Source organism: Dictyostelium purpureum (genome assembly GCF_000190715.1).
Source record: "Dictyostelium purpureum unplaced genomic scaffold DICPUscaffold_108, whole genome shotgun sequence".
Lineage (NCBI taxonomy): Eukaryota > Evosea > Eumycetozoa > Dictyosteliales > Dictyosteliaceae > Dictyostelium > Dictyostelium purpureum.
Window position 1 is genome coordinate 58,182 of NW_003519445.1, and position 21,299 is coordinate 79,480.

General features: G+C 23.9%; 5 protein-coding genes across 5 annotated transcripts; 2 read left to right on the plus strand and 3 right to left on the minus strand.

Annotated features, from left to right (window-relative positions):
• Positions 1–1,846: 1,846 nt before the first annotated feature.
• On the minus strand, positions 1,847–5,720 carry DHKH (uncharacterized protein; the record flags this gene model as incomplete). Its single annotated transcript, XM_003287676.1, has 4 exons — positions 1,847–1,942; positions 2,020–2,793; positions 2,828–5,325; positions 5,411–5,720. The coding sequence occupies 4 exons, from the start codon at positions 5,718–5,720 to the stop codon at positions 1,847–1,849; spliced, it is 3,678 nt and encodes a 1,225-aa protein (XP_003287724.1).
• A 1,747-nt stretch (positions 5,721–7,467) lies between these two features.
• Positions 7,468–12,569, plus strand: DICPUDRAFT_94474 (uncharacterized protein; the record flags this gene model as incomplete). The annotated part of the gene is made up of 2 exons (XM_003287663.1): positions 7,468–8,451; positions 12,198–12,569. 2 exons carry the CDS (start codon positions 7,468–7,470, stop codon positions 12,567–12,569), a joined length of 1,356 nt encoding a protein of 451 aa, XP_003287711.1.
• Positions 12,570–12,710: 141 nt separating this feature from the next.
• Positions 12,711–16,023, minus strand: DICPUDRAFT_151859 (uncharacterized protein; the record flags this gene model as incomplete). The annotated part of the gene is made up of 6 exons (XM_003287677.1): positions 12,711–13,394; positions 13,465–13,944; positions 14,015–14,536; positions 14,600–14,718; positions 15,131–15,770; positions 15,847–16,023. 6 exons carry the CDS (start codon positions 16,021–16,023, stop codon positions 12,711–12,713), a joined length of 2,622 nt encoding a protein of 873 aa, XP_003287725.1.
• Positions 16,024–16,255: 232 nt separating this feature from the next.
• DICPUDRAFT_87716 (uncharacterized protein) lies at positions 16,256–18,265 on the minus strand (the record flags this gene model as incomplete). The annotated part of the gene is made up of 2 exons (XM_003287678.1): positions 16,256–18,174; positions 18,205–18,265. The coding sequence occupies 2 exons, from the start codon at positions 18,263–18,265 to the stop codon at positions 16,256–16,258; spliced, it is 1,980 nt and encodes a 659-aa protein (XP_003287726.1).
• Positions 18,266–18,452: 187 nt separating this feature from the next.
• On the plus strand, positions 18,453–19,585 carry DICPUDRAFT_91967 (uncharacterized protein). The gene has a single exon (XM_003287664.1). The coding sequence runs from the start codon at positions 18,717–18,719 to the stop codon at positions 19,518–19,520; it is 804 nt and encodes a 267-aa protein (XP_003287712.1). The 5' UTR covers positions 18,453–18,716; the 3' UTR covers positions 19,521–19,585.
• Positions 19,586–21,299: the final 1,714 nt, after the last annotated feature.

Sequence of the window (21,299 nt, forward strand, 5' to 3'; positions counted from 1 at the left end):
ATTAAAACAATTAAATTTAATAATTAAAAAAAAAAATAAAAAATAAAAATAGGAACTCATTATATACAAAAAAAATTTTAATTAATTTAACTGAAAGATGAATGAAATTAATAGCGATAAATTAAATATATTGTGAAATTTTACTTTTGAGAAATTCTAAACAATATATAGTTAAAATTATAATAATGATAATACAACAAAATAAAAAATGATAAATAAATAATAAATATTAAGTTATAGGGACATAAATAATTGAATATAATAAAATTTTATTTATTTATACTTTAACGTATTTTGAAATTATAAAATTATAAAAATTATAAAATTTTAAATTAAATTAAAATTATATTAAAATTAATTAAATTAAAATTTTGTGTTTGTTGTTATTAAATTTATTATATTGAATTGGATTTATTAACAATAATACATAATTATTTTAATTTTTCATTTTTTTAAAAAAAAGGATAGTTGTATTGAAAAGGAAAGTATCGGAGAGGAAGAAAGAAAAAGAAAAAAGAAAATAGAAATAGAAAGGAAAACAATCAAAAATAATTTGTTAGTTTGATTGGAGTGTGTTGAATAAAACATGTATATCTGGTATTTAAAAAAAAAAAATACCTTAAATAAAAATTCACATTATTAGTGTTGGGGTTTGTTAGTGTGGGAGTAAAAAAAATTTTTTTTTTTTCCTTTTCTTCTCTCTCATATTATAAAAACAATGATACAATTCCAAAATATATTTTTACCAAGTGAATGTCATTTGTGGATGTTTTGTTTGTTGGTTAATTTGTTAGCTTTTGTTTTGTTGTGCATATTAATTATCATAATATCGATGTTCTTTTTAATAATAATATTTTCTGAAAAACAAATTTTTTTTTTTTTTAATAGTGGAGGTGATATACTTACCCTGTACAATTATATCAGTTTGATTCTAATATTAGTTTCAAGTTTTTTTGATATATTTCAGTATCTTTTTTTGGGAAAAATTAAATTTAGTTTATTTTTAATAACTAACCCCCCCAATAATCATTTTCTTAAAAAAAAAAAAAAAAAAAAAAAAAAAAAAAAAAAGGTTTTAAAAACAAAACAAATTAACAATAGTGAGTGTGTTTAAAGTGTGATTAGAAACTAAATTTGTGAAAAAACCTAATTATTACTTTATTATAATAATATTATTATTATTTTTATTATTATTATTTTTATTATCCCCCAAAAAAAAAAAAAAAAGGGGGGGGTTTTTTTTTGGGGGTTTTTTTAAAAAAAAAAAAAAAATTTTTTTTTTTTTTTTTGGGGGGGACGGGGGCCCCCCCCCAAAAGGGGGGGAAAAAAAATTTTTTTTTTTTTTTTCCCCCAAAAAATTTTTTTTTTCCCCCCCCCCCTTCGGGGGGGGGGGGAAAAAAAAAAAAAAAATTTTTTAAAAAAAAAAAAATTTTTTTGGGGGGGGGTTTTTAAAATTTTTAAAAGGGGGGGGGGGGGAAATTCCTTTTTTTTGGTTTTTTAAAAGGGCCCCTTTGGGGTAAATTTTTTTAAAAAACCCCTTGGGTTTTTTTATTTCCAAAAAAACCCGCCCCCCAAAATTTTCCCACCCCAATTTTTTTTTTGGAATATTAAAAAAAAAAAAATGTTGAAAAAAAATTTCCCAACATTTGGTTTATGGGGAGATTGTATAACCTATGTGCCATTTTTTTTTTTCTTTTTCTTTTTCTTTAAATTGCCCTAAGGGTTTTGTTTAATTTACAAATTTATTTATTATTTTTTTCGATAATTATTATAAAATTTTGTTTGAAAGTGTTATTATGATATCATTGTATCTTGGAACATAAAAATAATATGGTGACGCAGTGAATTAACAGCATCCGCAAACCCTTAAGTTATTTCTTATCAACCAAGCTCTTTTTAACTCTACTGCTAAAACATCTAGTTTTACTGGTTTTGATAAATACTATAAATTTATTATATTAGTAATTTATTATAAAATTTTAATTAAATATTAAAATACATTATTTTTGTTTTACTTACATGACACATTCCACTTAATAAACATTTATCTTTATCTTCATTAAAACAAAAAGCTGTTAAACCTATAATATGGGGACCAGTTGTTGGATATTTGATACGTATACGACTTGTAGCTTCACATCCATCCAACTCTGGCATTTGCATATCCATGAGAATCACATCTACCATTTCTATGTTGTCTATATAGTCAATGGCTTGTTGACCATTAACTACAAAAACAATCTCCTCTTTTTTGTAACCTAATTTCGTTAAAAATCTGCTTGCTACAATTTGATTTACTTGACTATCTTCAGCCACCATTATCTTTAGGGGATATCTAACGGCTGTCATTTCAATTGGGATATCGGTATCGCTAACAACTGAATTTCTTCTTTTCTTTTGATTGGTATTGCTATTTGATCCATCTTGGTTAATAATATGGTTATTAATAATAAGTGGTTGCGAGTTGTTTTGAGGACTATGTTGTTGTTGTGGTAGTAAATGTAACTGTGGGCTATGTTGTTGATTAATATCATTATCATGATTATGATTGGGGGTTTCTGCAATTGGCTCAATTTGCATATTAGCTGTATTTATATTACTGCTATTTAAATTTAAACATGGTGGGATTGGTGTTAAAACTGGTGAAAAATTAGCTAATTGATCCGAATTTGATTTAATTTTTTTGGCGTTAACTTCCGTATGGGTCGATGATACTGTTAAGCCTGAATGGTCGGTGATGATGAAAGTGAAAGCGAGCTTGGTGAAGAAGACGATGAAAGATTTTTTGAGTAGCTATGATGGTTTTAATAACCTCTAAAGAATTTACATTTGAATATAGTGATTTAAAATACAACAAATTTGAAAAAATACAATCTTTTAAAGGGGTATATTTAATAGGTTTCTTTAAGGTACTTGAATTATAGTATGGTACTGAAAAACTTAAAAATACATTTTTAATGTTATGTAATGGTGGTGTTGTGGTTGTTTGATTATTATTATTATTATTGATATTGTTTGTATTATTATTGGTGGTATTATTATTGGTTGGTGGTGTTGATATTGTGGTTGTGGTGGTAGTTGTAGTTGTTGTAGTGGTTGTGCCTGAAGCTATAATTGGTACAATTAATTGTTGATGTTGGTATTGATGCTTTTGAAGATGTTGTTCAGTAGTTTGTTTGGTTTGATCAATTTGCATTTGAACTTGTTGTTGACTAACCAACGATTCAATAGTTTCTTGAACATTTGAAATTGTATCACTATAATGGATCCAATAAGAATCTTCAATTAAAAATAAAAAGTCTAATCTTTTATTATTAATTAAGGCAATTCTAGAAATTTCTTCAATTGATTCGACATCATATAATAAATCAACATTTGTTGAGTTTGACCAATCACCGATCCATTGGGACAATGAATCCACCAAATTTTTATTTGTTGATAGTATTATAATTTTTGAACATAATGAAGCTATATCGATATTATTATTTGTTGATGCTGTTGTTGTTGCTGTAGAGGCCGATGTCGAAGATGATATATTATTTGTACCACTAGTTGATGAATCATTTGATGTCAATTGATTAGTTATATTAAATTGTGGTTGTAGTGACGATTGTTGAATGGTCTGATAATCAGGGAAAAATACTTCAACTAAAAAGTGAAACGATGAACCTTTTCCTTTTTGGCTCTCAAACCAAATATCACCACCTAAAAGCTGAGTTAAACGTTTACTAATTGCTAAACCTAAACCACTTCCACCATATTTTCTAGTTGTGGATGCATCGTATTGAGAAAATGTTTGAAATAGTTTTTCTCTACCCTCTTCAGGTATACCAATACCATTATCGATAACCCAAAATAGTAGCTTTCCATATTTTCCAGGAACTACTATCTTTTGATCATGGCTTGTAATTTCGATACTATCTAAAGATGATCTCTTTCTTGTTGTTGTACCTGTTTCTTGATAAACTTCACAACCTACAGTAACCTGACCACCTGGTGGTGTGAATTTAACTGAGTTTGAAATTAAATTTGTTAAAACCTGTCTTATACGATAGAAATCACCTACAACTTTTGGTAAGCTTTTATATTTTAGTTGGAATATTATATCTAATCTCTTTTGTTCGGCCTGTGATGATAAAATATCTACGCTATCTTCAACTATTTTTGATGGATAAAATTCTGTTTCTTCTAGTATAATTTTATTTTCTTCTAATTTGCTAAGATCCAATATATTGTTAATTAATACTAATAATGCTTCTGCGCACATTTCTATTGTATGACAACCATCTAATTGCTCACCAGAGAGTTGTGGGGAAGAAGTGCATAACCAAGAATTAATGCCCATAATACCAGCTAGAGGAGTTCTCATTTCGTGTGACATTGTTTGTAAAAAGATTGCTTTTGATTTTTCAGCATTTTCGATACGATCTTGAGCAGTCTTTTGGTCATTAACATCCGTGCATGTTCCAATCCATTTAATATCCAATGAAGTATTTCCTTGGTCTATATCGCTAAAATTAATTGAATGTATGCTTGGGGTTGAGGATGTATTACTTGGTTTTGGTTCTATATAAGGTTCAGCCCTAACTAAAAACCATCTATATTCACCAGATATCGACTGTAAAAGTATTTCCATTTCAAATCTCTTCATCTCTTTAAGTGAATAATGCCATTGTGAATCGAAATCAATTTGACCATTTGGTGAGTTTATCTTTGGTGTTGTACTTGAACCTGATTTTTGTTGCTGTTGCTGTAAATGTTTATTCTGTTGATAGGATATACTACCCCAATTTAAATATTGACCTGCATGATCTATACCTAGATAATCTTTCCATTGCCTATTTACAAATTCTATTTTGCCATGGTTATCGGTAACCCAAACCATTTGAGGAATTGATTCTAAAACATATTTAAATCTTGTCTCTATACGTTCATCTACTCTTTGATCGATTTTGTGTTCTAATGTCTCTAATCTATTTTTGAAATCATTGATTAACTCTTCTTTTTTAAACTTTTCTTTAGTAACTTCTTCTGATGTAAAAAAAAATCTCTTTGAAGATCCATCTTCGCCTGGTCCTAAATAACACATTGAAGATTTTTTCCATACAATTTTTTGAGAATAAAAGTCATCTGAACTTGGTGCCTCTCCGTTATCGATATATCTTGGATACATAAATTTTACAATCTTTTTCTTTCTTAATGATCTTAACATATTCTCTATCCATAATGTGGTAAAATAAGTTGGTAAATTTAATTCTTTAACTGAAAATAAACCATCTAATCCCTGATCTTCACCTAAAAACATATATAATGCATCGACTGAGCCTTTAGTTTTGAAATAAAAAAGAGTGTTAAAATTAAATTTATAAAAAGATTTTTTTTTTTTTTTTTTTTTTCTTTGAATAATTACATTTATTTGAAACCACAAATTTAAAATCGTAATTTTGGGAATCTTGTATTTGAAAGTTTGAATTTGAGTTGTCATATAAATCGCAAACACCCATCATAATTGGTACAGAATTAAAAACCTTTATGATTAAATCGGTTTCATAGTTATTATATCCACCATTTAAAAATTTATATTTTTTAAGTAGTATATTGCTTTTATTGTTATCATTTGTTGTATTATTATTGGTGTTATTAAATGATTGGAATAATAAATCTTGAAATATTTTTGTAGAGTTTTCGCTATCTTCAGTGAATGGACTTGATTCACTCATGATTTATTTTATTTGTTTATTAATATATTGTAATTTAAATTCTATATTGTTGTGGTAAAAAAAAATCTAATAATTATTTAAAAACATTACTATAGTGGTATATAGTTGATTAATCTGGTTATTTTGTTATTGTTATATTACACATAAATAAGTGAAATTATTTTATTGGTTTTTTTTATTTTTGTTGTGTTTTTTAAGAGAGGAAGTGTGAAATGATTGTATCGTTAAAAAATAAAAAAAATAAAGCAATAAAATAAAACAATATTTATAAATTTTAAAATTAAATAAAATTAAATAAAAAAAAAATAAAAAAAAATTTAATAAAATTGAAAAAAAATTTTAATTTAAAAATAAATAAAAAAAGATATTATAATTTTAACAAATCAAAACTATAAAAAAAAGAAATAATAAATAGCAACGAAACAATTAATTAAGAAATGAAATACGAGAAGCTTTTGAAATTAACTTTTAGAAAAATTAAAAAAAATAAAAAAATGAAAAAAAAATAAAAAAATAAAATAAATAAAAATAAAAATGTTTTTTAAAATTTTTTTTTTTTTAAATTAATTTATATATTTAAAGGAGGCAGTTGCCTTTTCACATATAACTTATTCTTTAAATGAAATTCAAATAAATAAGAAATAAAAAACCTATTTTAAATAGAATATAAAATCAATTTTTTAAAATTTTTTTAAAATTTAAAATATTTACACACAATCACTCAAAGATATTATTTTTACTTTAGCAGGGTAAATTTAATTAAATTATTTCAACTCTGACAATGATAAAATAAATTAAATATATTAAAATAAATTAAAATAAAATAAAATAAAATAAAATATAATAAAATAAACAATAAAATGTAATAATATATAATAATAGTTTTAATAATTAGGAAATAAAAAAAAAAAACATTTCACACACTAGATTTATCTTCAATAATAGATATTAATAATCACTAATTCAACCATGTAAATAATAACAATTCTTTACAATTATCCAATAGTAATTATAATAGTTTAAGAAATATAGTAATAAAAAAAATAAAATAAAATTAAAAAAATAAAGAAAAAAAATACAATTATACATACAACAATGGTATTGATGAATGTATAAAATTCAAAATAAAAAGATTCCTTTTAAATGGATTATTTTTAATTAATGGATTCAGATTACAACACAACAAAATATTTAAAAAAAAATAACCCCATTTATATAAAAATCAAATAAATATATTGTTAACAATATTAATACCTCCCCCCCACCACCACCCAATATCAAATATATAGTATCATCCAAAAGATGTGTTAGAAAACAATGAATAAAGAAATTCATCTTAAATATGGAATAAGGAAAAAAAAAAAAAAAAAAATATTTATGTATATTTTATTATACCATTACTAAAATTATATACACTTTTATTATTTATTTTTGGGTTTTATATTTTAATAAATTTATATTGTTTTAGTTTTTTTTTTCTTTTCTTAATATCATATTGTTTAAATAGTTTCATTTTAATTTTTTTTTAGTAATCAAATTTTCTAAAAATAAAAAAAAAATGAAGCAATTAATAAATGAAAAGTATTTATTTATTAATGGTTTATCTATCTTGTATTCTATATGGTATTAATTTAATTTTATGTGTAATTGTAGTAGTAATTCAATTGTGAATGAAATCGAAAAGAATTTAAACAATGATATAGCTCCAGTCGAAAAGAAAAATAAAAATGACATAAAGATATCAGATATGTATCCGACACCAAAAGGTTATTTTCAAAGAAGGTTTTTATTTATTGCTTTAAGTACATTGGCCATTGCTATTTGTTATGTTACAAGGGTGGTCTTGAGCGTAACTATAATTAAAATGCAAAATAAATATGATTGGAGCAATTCCTTTAAGGGATTTATATTGGCTGCTTTCTCTTTGGGATATTGCATGACACAGATCCCAGCACAGTATCTATGCGATCGATTTGGTGGAAAAAAAGTAATCTTTACAGGATTAACTATGAGCATTTTCACATTGTTTTTGGTACCTCTAGCAGCACATAATAAAGTAACCATTATATTGGTTAGAGTATTTTGTGGAATCTTCCAAGGTGTTTCTTTTTCTACAATGAATTGGTTGATTGGAAGATGGATACCTATTTGCCAAAGATCTTCATCAGCTAGTTTTATATGGTCAGGTGTCTATAGTGGCACTGTGATTGGCGATTTTATAACACCAGTTCTATTATCATTTGTAAGTTGGGAAGCTTCTTTTTACATTATTGGGGGTGGATGTTTAATTTGGTCTATATTATGGTTTATTTTTATTTCAGATTTCCCAAAGGATATCAAGTTGGTAGGAATACACGAAAATGAAGTTGCATTTATAAACCACGGTAAGACTATGGATAAAGAGTTAGAGTTAAAAACCATTGGTGACACTGACACTGGTAATCCAACCGATGAAAACCAGAGCACCAAAAAGCCATTTTTGTTTGTGATGAAGACTTTTTTAAAATCGAAACCAATGTTGGCTTTAATGTATTTAAATATATCTTGTAATTGGGGTTATTTCCTATTACTAAGTTGGGCACCCACATACCTTTCGAAACAACTAGGAAATAGTGATGGTTTTAAATTTGCGTTTTTTAACTCTCTTCCATTTATAGTGGGTTTTTTAAACTCTATTGTTTTTGGATTTGTATCTGATAAACTATTAGCAAAAGGTTTCAAAAAACTTTATGTAAGAAAAACATTCGGTTGTTTTATGTATGGTATTCCTTCTATATTTTTATTTTTATTAGCATTTTCACCAGTTAATTATATTGGGAAAATTGCATTCCTTACCTTAATTATAGGTGCCAATGGTTTTGCAAATATTAGCTCACAAATTGTTACTTTGGATCTATCAAGTATAGAGAATGCTTCTATTGCTATGGGTATTGCTAATTTATGCTCTGGAATTACCGCAACATTGGGTCCAATAGTTGGTGGTTATTTACTTACAGCATTTAATGGCGATTGGACCTATATCTTTGTTTTATCTGGATGTACTTATGGTGTGGGTTTTATAGTCTGGTTAATATTTATGAAAACCGATGTTATTATTTAAAATTAGATTATTATTATAATTTGGTAATATCAATAGATATATATTATAACCTATTTTTTATTGGATGTATGGGGTATGAACTATATCATCATGATAAAATATTAAAAAATAATAAATTAAAAAAATAAAAAAATTTTTAAAAAAAATTAAAAGAAGCGCGAAAAAGAGAAAAATTATGATGTGTGTTTGTGCTGTTCTTTTACATCAATTTGCAAATTTTAAAAATGAATAAAAATGAATAGTTTTTTTCAAAAAAGTGATAATTTTTTCTAAAAAAAGAAATAATTTTTTCTAAAAATTTTTAAGTGAATATGTTAACGATAATCGGTGAAAACTGAGAATAACGATAATTTTTAATCACTATAGAAAATATAAACCTAATTTTATGTTTTTTTAAGGGGTAAGTGTCGATATATTGTCATAAAAGTTTGTGTGTGGGTTTATTTATTTATTATAAAATAGATTTGTTTGTTTATGTGTGTTTGATTTAAAAGTTATTCATTATTTATAATACCAAATGTTGGAAACAATTATATTTTTATTATAATAGGTCAAATCTCATTTTTGCAAGAAAATACTGCATTGTGTTTCCCGAATTTTTAACAATATTGTAAAGTTTGTATTATCATAATGTTTTATTAGTTATAAAAGCTAAAAATAATAAAAATAATTTCGTAAATTATAATATATTTTATTTAAAAAAATTTCATTTATATCATTACTTCCAAAAATATAATTATTTAAATGTCCATAAATTAATTATTGGGTTCAATTATTTATAATAATATAAATATTTAAAAAATTAAAACTTTTATATATTTTTTATTTATATATCAGAAATATAAATAAAAAATAATTAAACTTTTATAAAAAAAATCAATTTTAATAAGGATAGATTCAAAAGAAGATTTTCGATATTCATTTTTTTTTTTTATATCATTTTTAATAATAATAAATTGTCATATTTTTTTTTAGTTTCACTAAAAATATTTTTATTTTATTTTTAGTATTGCTAAAAATATAAATTAAATATTTTTTTTAAAATAAAAAACGATTACATTAATAAATAATAATAATTTTAGTAGATGGTGGTGTTTAAAAATTGTTTGGTGTACTTATTCAATTGACTTATATAAAAAACTCATTGAAAATAAACCTCTCTAACAATACAAGTTTTATTATAAAATAGACACTATCTTAATATTAAATATTGTGTGTTTAAAATTTCTCTTTTTTTTTTGTTTTTTTTTTTTATTTTATTTTTTTCATATGTGCTTGTATTTTTATAAATTAAATAAAAAATCAAGATTTCTTTCATTTCACCCCATTACCACTAAATTGAATTACTATAGATAGCTATTTTTAACAAATAGTATACAATTTTATATACCTGTATCATTAAAACCCCCACATACCACACCCCACATACCCCATACCCACACCACAAATTAAAATAAATTATTAAAAAAAAATAAAAATTTTGATTTTATAATAATTGAAACATTTAATATCAACAATATATAATAATTGCAATAATTTCATTTTTATAAAAATAACTTTGTGTGATATACATTTTGGTATAAAAAAATAAATATCTATTTTTAAATAAACATTATGGTTTATCTTTGTGTGTAACTGTATCTAATAATAAAATCTTTAATTTATTATTATTACTCATTTTTACCAATTTAATAAAACATTTCTTTTTTTATATATTTTTAAACAATAATAATAAAATAGGTATATAAATATACATATTTAAATATTGTTTTTATTTGTAATACAAATAAATTTTATAAGAAAGAACCAAAATTTTATAAATAAAATTTTTTTTTTCATTAATTGATTATTTAAGTTAAAATAATCTATAAAAGAAATTTTATTATAATGTCTATAGAGTAATAATTTTATTATAAAAATAAATATTGTGCACAGTAATTATAATAATTATTTTAAAACCATATAATAATAAAATTTTCTTTTCTTGTATATAGAAACAATATAGTTAATAGCAATAAAAATGAAAAACAAGAAGTAGATACCTCTGTTATGGTTACCACCGAGTTGGAAAAACCCACAGAAAACCCATTTAAAAACAATGACTCTGAACCTGTTTTTAATAAAGATAAATACCCCACACCGCCATACTATTTCCCAAAAAGATTTATATTTATTATTTTAGGTTTTGCAACTTTATTTGTTGGGTATATTATTAGAATTACAATATCAGTTTGCTCAATTGAAATGCAAAAACAATATGGGTGGTCAAATATTTTTAAAGGGGTAGTTCTCGCAAGTTTCTCAATGGGTTATGTATTTTCCCAATTATTTACTCAAAAAATCTGTGAAAAAATAGGTGCTAAAAAAACTTTATTTATTGGTTTAACCATATCAATTTTAACTACATTCCTTGTTCCGATCACTGCAAAATTTGGTCCACTATTAATTATAATTAGAATAATTTGCGGTTTTAGTCAAGGTGTTGCTTTTCCAACTATTAGCTATTTAATTCCAAAATATTTCCCATTATGTCAAATTTCAAGATCTGCTGGTATCATTTGGTCGGGTGTATATGTTGGAACTATATTTAGTGATGTAAGTAAAAATTTTACTAAAAAAATTGTTTTTATTTAAATAATTTTTTTATTAATTTTTTTATTATTAGTTTGTATCACCAATTTTATTAAAATATGTTGTTTGGAACGATATATTTTATATATTTGGTGGAATTTGTTTAATTTGGTCATTCTTTTGGTTTGTTATGATTAAAGATGACCCAAAAAATTTACCAGGTATTCATCAAAATGAATTGGAATTTATAAACTTTGGTAAAAAGATAAATATCAATGAAAATGATAATTATAATCAATTGGATAAAAAAGAAATTATTCTAGAAAATATAAATAAATCACCACAATTAGAAAGCTGTGATTCAAATCCATCAGAAAGCTGTGATTCAAATCCATCATCAAATGGAATCGAAAAAGAACTCCCATATTTAGAAGTAGTTAAAATCCTATTAAAATCAAGAGGAATGTTAACTATTTTATATGTAAATATTACTTGTTCATGGGCGTAAGTATTTAAAATATTATTTTTAAAAAAATATAAAAAAATAAATTAACTTTTCCTTTTTATTAGATACTCTTTACTATTATTATGGTACCCATCATGGTTATCAAAAGAATTAAATGAAAATTCATCTTTAAAATTTGCTTTCTATAATGCATTACCATTTATATTATGCTTTATAATTTCAAATGTGTAAGTAAACAATTAAAATTTTCTATAGTCATTTTATATTCTAATCTCTTTAATTAAATATTAGATTTGGTTTACTTTCAGATAAACTATTAAATCAATACAATGTTAAAAAGATATACTTAAGAAAGACAATGGGTTGTTTATGCTATGGTATCCCAGGTATATTTTTATTTTTAACTGCTTATGCCCCAATTGGAACAACTGGAAAAATTATATTTATGACAATTTCAATTGCTGCCAATGGATTTACAAGTTCTGGTAGTAATTTGTGTACTTTAGATTTAACAAAAAGATATAGTGGTGTTTCAATGGGCTTAGCAAACTTTTCATTAGCCATTCCAAATATTATAGGTCCATTATTAGGTGGTGTTTTATTATCCGCATTCAATAACGATTGGAACCCAATATTTACAATTTCCGCAGGCTGTTATTTGGCCGGTGCAATTGTTTGGTTAATTTTCTTAAAAGTAGATTTAGTAATTTAAAATACAAAACAAAAGAATTATCACAATTATTTATAACCATATATCATAAAAAAGAAATAATAATTATTAAAAAAAATTATTAAACTTTAATTTTAATAAAACTCGATTAAAAAACTTTTTTTATATAAAATATAATTTTATTTAAAGATTTATAGATTTTAAAATAACTTTATATAAGAAATAAATAATTACAGTTGTAGTAAATACTATACTAAGGAATTCGGGTAAGAGGAAAGTTGGTTTTTCACACTCTAAATAAGAATGTTTTGTTGAATGGATCTTGTGGATTACTTGGCTCATGGAGTTTGAAAGATCTTGAAGTTTTTCTATTTTTTTAAAAGCCTCTTGGTTTTTGTGAAGAGTTAGGTGGTTACTAATCTCTGCAATTGTTGAGTTAATATTACGGAAGAATTGATCGATGGTTGTGATTTCTGGGTTTGATCTAGTAAACTCTTCCCATGTTTCGTCATCTCCGATATGATCTACAATACTCTTTAATGATTCTATTGAGGATATAATATCAATATAAATTAAATTTCTAATTGCTGCATCAGTTTGTGAGAATGATAATTCTTTATGATTTGTAAACATATTTGATGGATTATAGCCAATTGACCAAACGTAATTATTTTCGATTGATCTAGAATCTCTATGTGCTACCATATGACTTGGTGTAATGCCCCAAACTGTTGATAGTAATGATTGTAAAGCTGGTTTAGTTGCATCTGCCGAATTAATTGCTAATTGTCTGTCACATTGATAATCAATTTTCAATAATCCTCCTTGTGTTTGAGTTGCAATAACCATATCTGGGAACGATATTGACTAGAGATAAATTAATAAATAAATGAATTAATAGATTAAAAGATTAAAAAATATTTAAATCAATACCTACTTGATGATATCTATCTAATAATAAATATTCTTTATAGGAAATGTCAAATAAAAATATTGGTATAATTGTTTTTAAAGAATCTTTTTGATATTCTGGAATAAACCTATTTATATGTTTCTTGAACCAATAATGTAATTCCTTTGAATCTAAATATTGTTGGGTACCTTTTAATGCAGAGTGATGAGTTTTTAATGAGGCCAGTTTAGTTTGGCTTGCATATAGGTCATTTAACATTGAAATCTCTTTCTTTATAAATGAAATTTTTTGACCTGATGCTAAAGGAATCTTTGAAAGCTCTTTTTGAATTAAATCCCAATCAAAAAGATCTGACTTCTCTTCGAGTCCAACCATGTGATCGTGTATCATAATTAATTGAATTTCTAAATCCCTCCAACCATATTCTTGTGGTATTTGATAAATTGGTGTTGCAATCAATTGTTTGGTTGTATGATAAACAAATGTTGATATATCATAAAGTTTCTATAATAAAAAAAAAGATTGTAAATAAAAATATTAAGTATTGTTATTATTTTAGAAACCATTTTATTACCTTTGTAAATTTAGTATAAAATTGTGGTAATTGTTCGTTTGTTACCAAACCAGTGCCTTTAGTATGTGGTCCATATTCTGAAGAATCTGCACCGATATCAATCCAAATATATCTACCTTCTCCTTTATTTCCGCTTGAGTTTTCTGATTTTGATTGCCACATTTTAACATTACATAAATGATCAATTACATTTAAAGCATTATGAAGTTCACGAATTGACTCTGAATTCATTTGTGAATAAGTGTATTTATAATGGGTGTCGTCTCGATCGAAAATTGAATTTATAATATAAATTGTGTATGATTGATGATCACCATCTTTAAAATCTTGATAAACTAAATTATCTACAACATCATATGGTGCTACTGAACATTGTGGATCTAATGTGCTTTTATGTTTATTATCTGAAATATAACCCTTAACTCTATCTTTAATATCTTCATTTAATTTAAATAAACTATTTGAACCTGAAATAACTTTATATTTTATATTTTGTTTAATTAAATCAATGGTTTGAATTTTCTGTAAAAACTAATTAGCTTTTGTGTTTTGAAGAGAATATGTAAAGAGTATTTAAACACCTACAGGAAATAAAATCAATGGATTAATTTTATTATTTAAACTATTTAATAACCTTTCTAATTCTTCATGTTCTGTTGAGTCAAACCCTAAAAGTTTAACATCAATTTGAATATTATGTTCTACTTGAAATAATGAATCAAATAAACTTTTGCCTCCTTTGTGATGGTGAACATCACAATTTATAAATAATATATTATTTATTATAAAAACTAGAAAAAATATATATATAAAAAATTTATTTATTATCATTTTATAATTTATACATATATAGAAATATAAATTATATAAATAACATATGATGATGGTCACAAAATGAAAATTAATAAAATTTAATAAAAAAAAAAAAAAAAAAATTAATGAAAAAAATTAAATTTTTAAAAAAATAAAAATAAAAAATAAATAAAAAATTATAATAATCAAATAAATTGATATTTTAAAAAAGAATATTACTTATTCAATAAAGAAAATAATTATTATGGTTGTTTTGTTTTTTTTCTAAAAATAGTTGATTTTATTTTATTATTATTTATTAACCAAATGCTAATTTCTTTCTTCCTCTTAATCTAACTTGATTTAATTTTTGAATTACAATTGATGCCTCTTTTGGATTTGGCCCATTTTTTTCGTAAGAGTTTAAAACATTTTTAAATAAAATTTCAGAGTTTGGATGAGTACTTATAAAAGCACGTTCTAAAACATAAAGATCAACAGCTTTATCTTCGACGTAATTTGAAACATATGAAAGACCAAAATCGATGAAAACCAACTGATCCTTTTCTGATAGTGGATTTAAATTTGGACGTAATAACATATTGGATGTAGTTAAATCGCCATGAACCAAACCCATATCATGAATTGAACTAATTTGTTTACCAATTTCGTTCATTACATTTAAAACTCTTTCTTCTTGTTCTGATTTGGATTGATTTGTATATAAAAATTGTTTAACTGTTTCACCTTCGATAAACTCCATATAGATTCTATTCAATTTTGTATCCACTAAATATAACGATGGACAATCGATTCCTTTCTTTTTACATTTATTTAATGATCTGACCTCTTGTAAAATTCTTTTTGATGATATCTTTTGATCAATTGTTGGATGTCTATATGCTTTAACAAATCTTTCTTTAACAATACATTTTAATCCATATAAATCAATTACAAAAGTTTTCTAAAATAAAAATAAATATATTAATATATTAACATATTAAAATATATATTGTATATATTAAAGTTGATAACCATACAGCTTCTGCGCCTTGAGATATTAATGTTCCAATATCTTCTAACTTTGCAACATTTGTTGATATATTATTATTTTTACCATTGATACTTTTTACATCTTCGATATTCTCGCTGTTATTATTACTATTACTATTACTATTCTGACTACTATTATCTATATCTGTCATTGTACTATCCATTTTATTAATTTGAGGATAAATATGAAAAATAAAATTAAAAAAATAATGAAAAAAAAATTAAAAAAATGAAAATTTTTTTTTTTTTTTTTTTAAAAAATAATTTTATAGCGAATTGTTTAATTAATTATTCAAAAATGGAAATTAAAAAGTTTAAATAAACGAAAAAAAAAAAAAGAAATGTTTTATAGGGTTGATGTTTTACATCTAATTTAAAGATTTTATTTTATTTTTATTAAATATTATTTTTTCTGATTGGTGTGTTTGGACTTGATGAACCTTTAATTGAAGTTTTAATTTCATTTAAATACATAATTTGACAAATATTTGCCAAACCACCTTTGGTATCTTGAACATATGATGAAGCATTTGTGGTTTCAACGTGGAGGCTATTTAAGAGTTTTCTTGAGTTTGGAGTTTGTTTAGATTTGACAATCTCTGCTAACATTGATGAGATTACTTTAATATCTTGTAAAATTTTAGTAATTAAGAATAAAAGTTGGTTTGATTTTTCTAATGTCCAATCTTTAATTTCATCAGTTGAGCTTGGTTTCTCTGATGGTTTTTCATCTGGAATACTTTCGGCAATAGTTGCGATTAATTCTAAACCGATAGATGCTAATTGATAAATCTTTTCTAAACCACGACATAAACCCAACTCAATGGATTGACTCTTTAATGATGGGATATATTCTTGTAAACAGTCAAAAAATTTAGTATATTTCTTTTCTAATTCAAAGACGTGGATATTGCTAAATGTTAACTTGTTATTTTCGTTGTTGGTATTTGGGACTATATCTTCACTTTCAAATAACTCTTTAATTTCTGATAATACAGTTTCGACTTGTGACTTGATTGTAGAACCTGATACAACCTTTCTATTAATTTGATGAACTTTCATAGTTGATTCAACTGAAATCTTTTCAATATCTTGAGTGAATTTGGTAATATTATAATGTTCAGAACAAACACTTGAATCAAATTCGCCTGCTTCAAAAATAGATGATTCCATATCGATAGTGTCTTCATCGTCATCGTTGCTCTTTTTTAATGATTGTTTGGTTGGGGTTTCAATATCTGTGCTGCTAGTTGTAGTAGTGGTTTCAGTTGATGGTGATTTCGAAGTCTGTTTTTTTCTTTCTGGTGATTTATCTGTAATATTTGAAGGTTCATTTGCTTGTGGAATATCAGATTTATTTGTATTACCACCTGTACCTGGCGCATTTTTATTTAATTTTAATTGAGTTGAAAACATTGAATAAGCTCTTTGGCCAACAGATTCTAATGCATCTACTGAAGAGTCCATCATTTGTGTAGCAATTTTTTGACTTTTACCATAGAGTTCAGAGTTTGAAATTTTATTTTTGGTTTCTGATGACATATTTGAAACTTCTTGAGTGATAGCGTTAACATTTTCCAAATTGGCATTCTCTTGAACAGATTTAAAGCCACTTGATAAGAAATTACCAGCAAAAAATAATGAATCTGCAATCATATCTGCTGTTTTAAATACACCATTATCTATAGCATCTAAAATTGCATTTCCCTCCTCATCAAACTCTTCTTCACGTTGATTTTTATTTTTTAAATATCTTTCATACTCTTCTTTGGTAAGTTCTACCTCCTCTTCAACAATGACTTCTTCATCAGATTCTTCATCACTGTCTTCTAAATCTACACGGGCAATTTGAGTAATTGTATTTGATACTGCATTACCAATTGATGAAAACCATCCTCCCCATCCTGATGATTGTTGTGGTGGTGGTGGTGGAGTTGGTTCTGGTTCCTTCTTTGGTGGTTTTTCTTTCTTTTCTTTTTTTACCTTTATAACTTTTTTTTTCTTTATAATATATTTCTTGTTCTCTTCTTCGGGGATATCATTGTTTAACCCTTCAACATTTGGTATTTCGATTTCATCTTCATCAGCCCACATATTATCTTCTTTTTTTTCTTCATTTGATTTTTCAGTTACAGTTTGTTCTTTTTCTTCAGTTTCTTCTTTTTGCTCTATTTCATCCTCTTTTTCTTCTTTTGGTTCTTCAACTATTTCTTCTTTTGGTTCAGATGATTTTTCTTTAGTTTCCTCTACGATTTCTTTTGGTATTTCTTTTTCTTCTTTTAATTCTTCGACTGCTTCTTCTATTGGTTCAGTCTCTTCTACAGTTTTTTCAACTTGTTCATTACCTTCTTCATTGTTGATATCTTGTGAATTTTTTTTTTGATGTCTTTTCCCTTTTTTTGCCATTTTTATTTAAATCGACCGAAAAATAAAAATAGTTTGAAAGTATAATATAAAAAAAAGAAATTTTAATTAAAAATTTTGAAATAATTATTTTTAAAAAAATAAAAAAAAAATAAAAAAAATTTAAAATTTAAATAAAAAAAAATAATAGGTGCCACCTTTTTTTCATATAATTAAATTAAAAAAGAAATATTTTTTTTATGTGAGTACTAATATTAAGAAGAAAATATCTAAATTATTATCAGTAAAATAATACACAAATATATATTTATATATTAAATTTTTTTTATTTTCTTTTTTTTTTTTATATTTTTTTTTTTTTAATTTTTTTTAATTATTTTTCATTTTTCATTTTTTTTTTTTTTTTTTTTTATTAAATTAAAAATAAACTTTTTTATTACTTTTTTTTTGTTTTTTGTTTTTTGTTTTCTGTTTTTATTTATTTTTGTAAATAATGGTACAATCACCAAATCAACAACAACAACCACAAACAATACCTCAACAAAATGTACAATCACCAATACCCCAAAATATAAATAGTCCAAGAGTTGCACAACCAATACCGCAACAACAACCAAATACAATTACTTCACCTATTTCAACAGGCACCATTGTTGGGAATGTAACGCAATCCATTGCACCACCATTACCCACATCCTCTCTATTATCTCTAAACTTAATATCAATTGAAAATAAAGCTATTCAATTACAACAATTAAATCGTGATATACATCAATTGGTTAAATTAATAACACCACCAAATAATAATAGTAATAACAACAATAAAAACAATACATCATCACAACAACCAGATTTGGCAGAATATAATAAAAATGTACAATTATTAAACCAATATCAAATAAAAGTTCAAAATATAATCAAACAAATTCAACAGGATTTAAATAACCCAAATTTACAACTCTACTTTTTAACACCTGTTTTAAATGATGAGCATCAACAAGACTCTTTATTTTATGACCCATACTATCCTCCAACTGCAGAACAACTTCAACAACAACAGCAACAACCAAAACCCATCGAAATAGATTCAGAACAAGATCCAATGCAAGTAGAAACAGCCTCTACAGCACCTGAAACATTAGAACAACATAACCAAAGAATGTTCTTAGAAAAGTTTAAAAGACAACTATCACCAGAAACTATTAATAAACAACTACAAGAGTGGGACTCTGTCTTCAAAGATCGTGAAAAGCTAAACAAAAACTCTGATAGAGTTAAAATATCAATTTTTAAATAAACTATAAAACTAACCAAACAAATATAAAAATAAAAATTTTATTTAAACAATATTATATATTTATTTAAACTTTTACAATAGTGTTTATAATTATAATTATATTTAGTTCTTTTTATTGTTGGTTAACATATACTATAGAATTATTATCTAAAAGATTAAACTGGTTTTCTTGGTTATATTTTCTTTTTTTATTGTTATTTCTATCTATGGATATTTGTATTCTTTCTTTTCTAGAGGAACAAAGACCTAAATCGTTTAAAATGGGCTCTTGAAGGAGTATTTCTATAAGATCTTCTTGATTTGAAATTAATCTATTTTTTAAATAAACACCATTATTATTTAAAAAGACCCTATTAATTTCCCCATTAAAAAAAACTAGTATTGAATTTGAGTTGTTTGTTATCATTTCTTGTTTTTTATTTGTTTAAAAAATTGATTTTTTTTTAATATTAAAAAAAAAAAAAATTGTTTTTATTTTATTTAAAATATTTAATATTTATTTTCTTTGGGCTATATAATAATAGTAATAATAATAATAATAATAATAATAGTAATAAATATTAAAAAAAAAAAAAAATAAAAAAAAATTAAAAATAAAAAAAAAAAAAAAAAAAAAAAGAAAAATAAAAATAAAAACTATCGAAACGGCATTTTAAAGATTATAGCTTGGACATGTATTTTTTCGATTCTAATAGAATAAATAATCTAATATTATTGGGATACTATATAATCGGTAGGATTAGTTTATTTTTAATAGGAGATCCGTTGTTCATAGTAATTTTTTGATTGTGCAAATTTTATTACACGATTAGAAAACTCTCCAATGAATTTGGTCAAGTAGAGGGAAAGAAAAGAGAATAATAATTCCCATACTATGTAAATATTTATTTCCCACTCTAGATTATAATTATTATTTTTCATTTTATAATATTAAATAGAAATAGATATCTCTAAACAAATAAAAAAACAAAAAATAAAATTAAAAAAAAAAAAAAAAAAACAATATTTTTTTTGTAATTTTAATACTTTTATAATAGATATAAAGACCATTATTACAAGTAATGCTTTACAATAATGTTAATATTAATTGATAATTTAAATTAAATAATTATGTTTACATTTAAAAATAAATAAAAATAAAACAAAGTTAATTTCCAATAATAATTATAATATAGCACTATAAAATATAATAAGAAGGAAAATATGATATTCCCTCTTTTTTTTTTTTTTTTTATCTGTGTGCAAAAATAATATTAATTTCTTTTGAAAAAATGAAGTGTGTGTTTTTACATTTTTTTTTCAAAATTTTTGATATACAATCCCGCTGTACATCATTTTTTTTTGAATCAAACCCACACACACCATTCAATGAGATATTATTAAATTTTTTGTCACAAAAGGATACCCCCTATGGTAAATTTGGAACATTTTATTACCCATTACATAAATAAATAAAATTAATAAATTTAAATACTCTTTTAAATGAAAATTGAAATTTAGAAAATATATGAAAAAATACAAAATAATTAAAAAATGCAATAAATTATGAAATTTATTAACTAAACCTGTTTATGCCAATTAAATAAAAATTTTCATTGGTTTTATTAAATCAATTATTTATAAAAAAAAGAGTAAGAAGCTATAAAGATTTTTATTTTTAAAACTATGTTTATTAGTAAATTAAAAACTATTTAATAAGTGATTTAAATAAAATAACTAAAAAATTTTATTATAGAAATTTATAAATATAAAAAACAAAAACCAACCAGGTAAATAGAA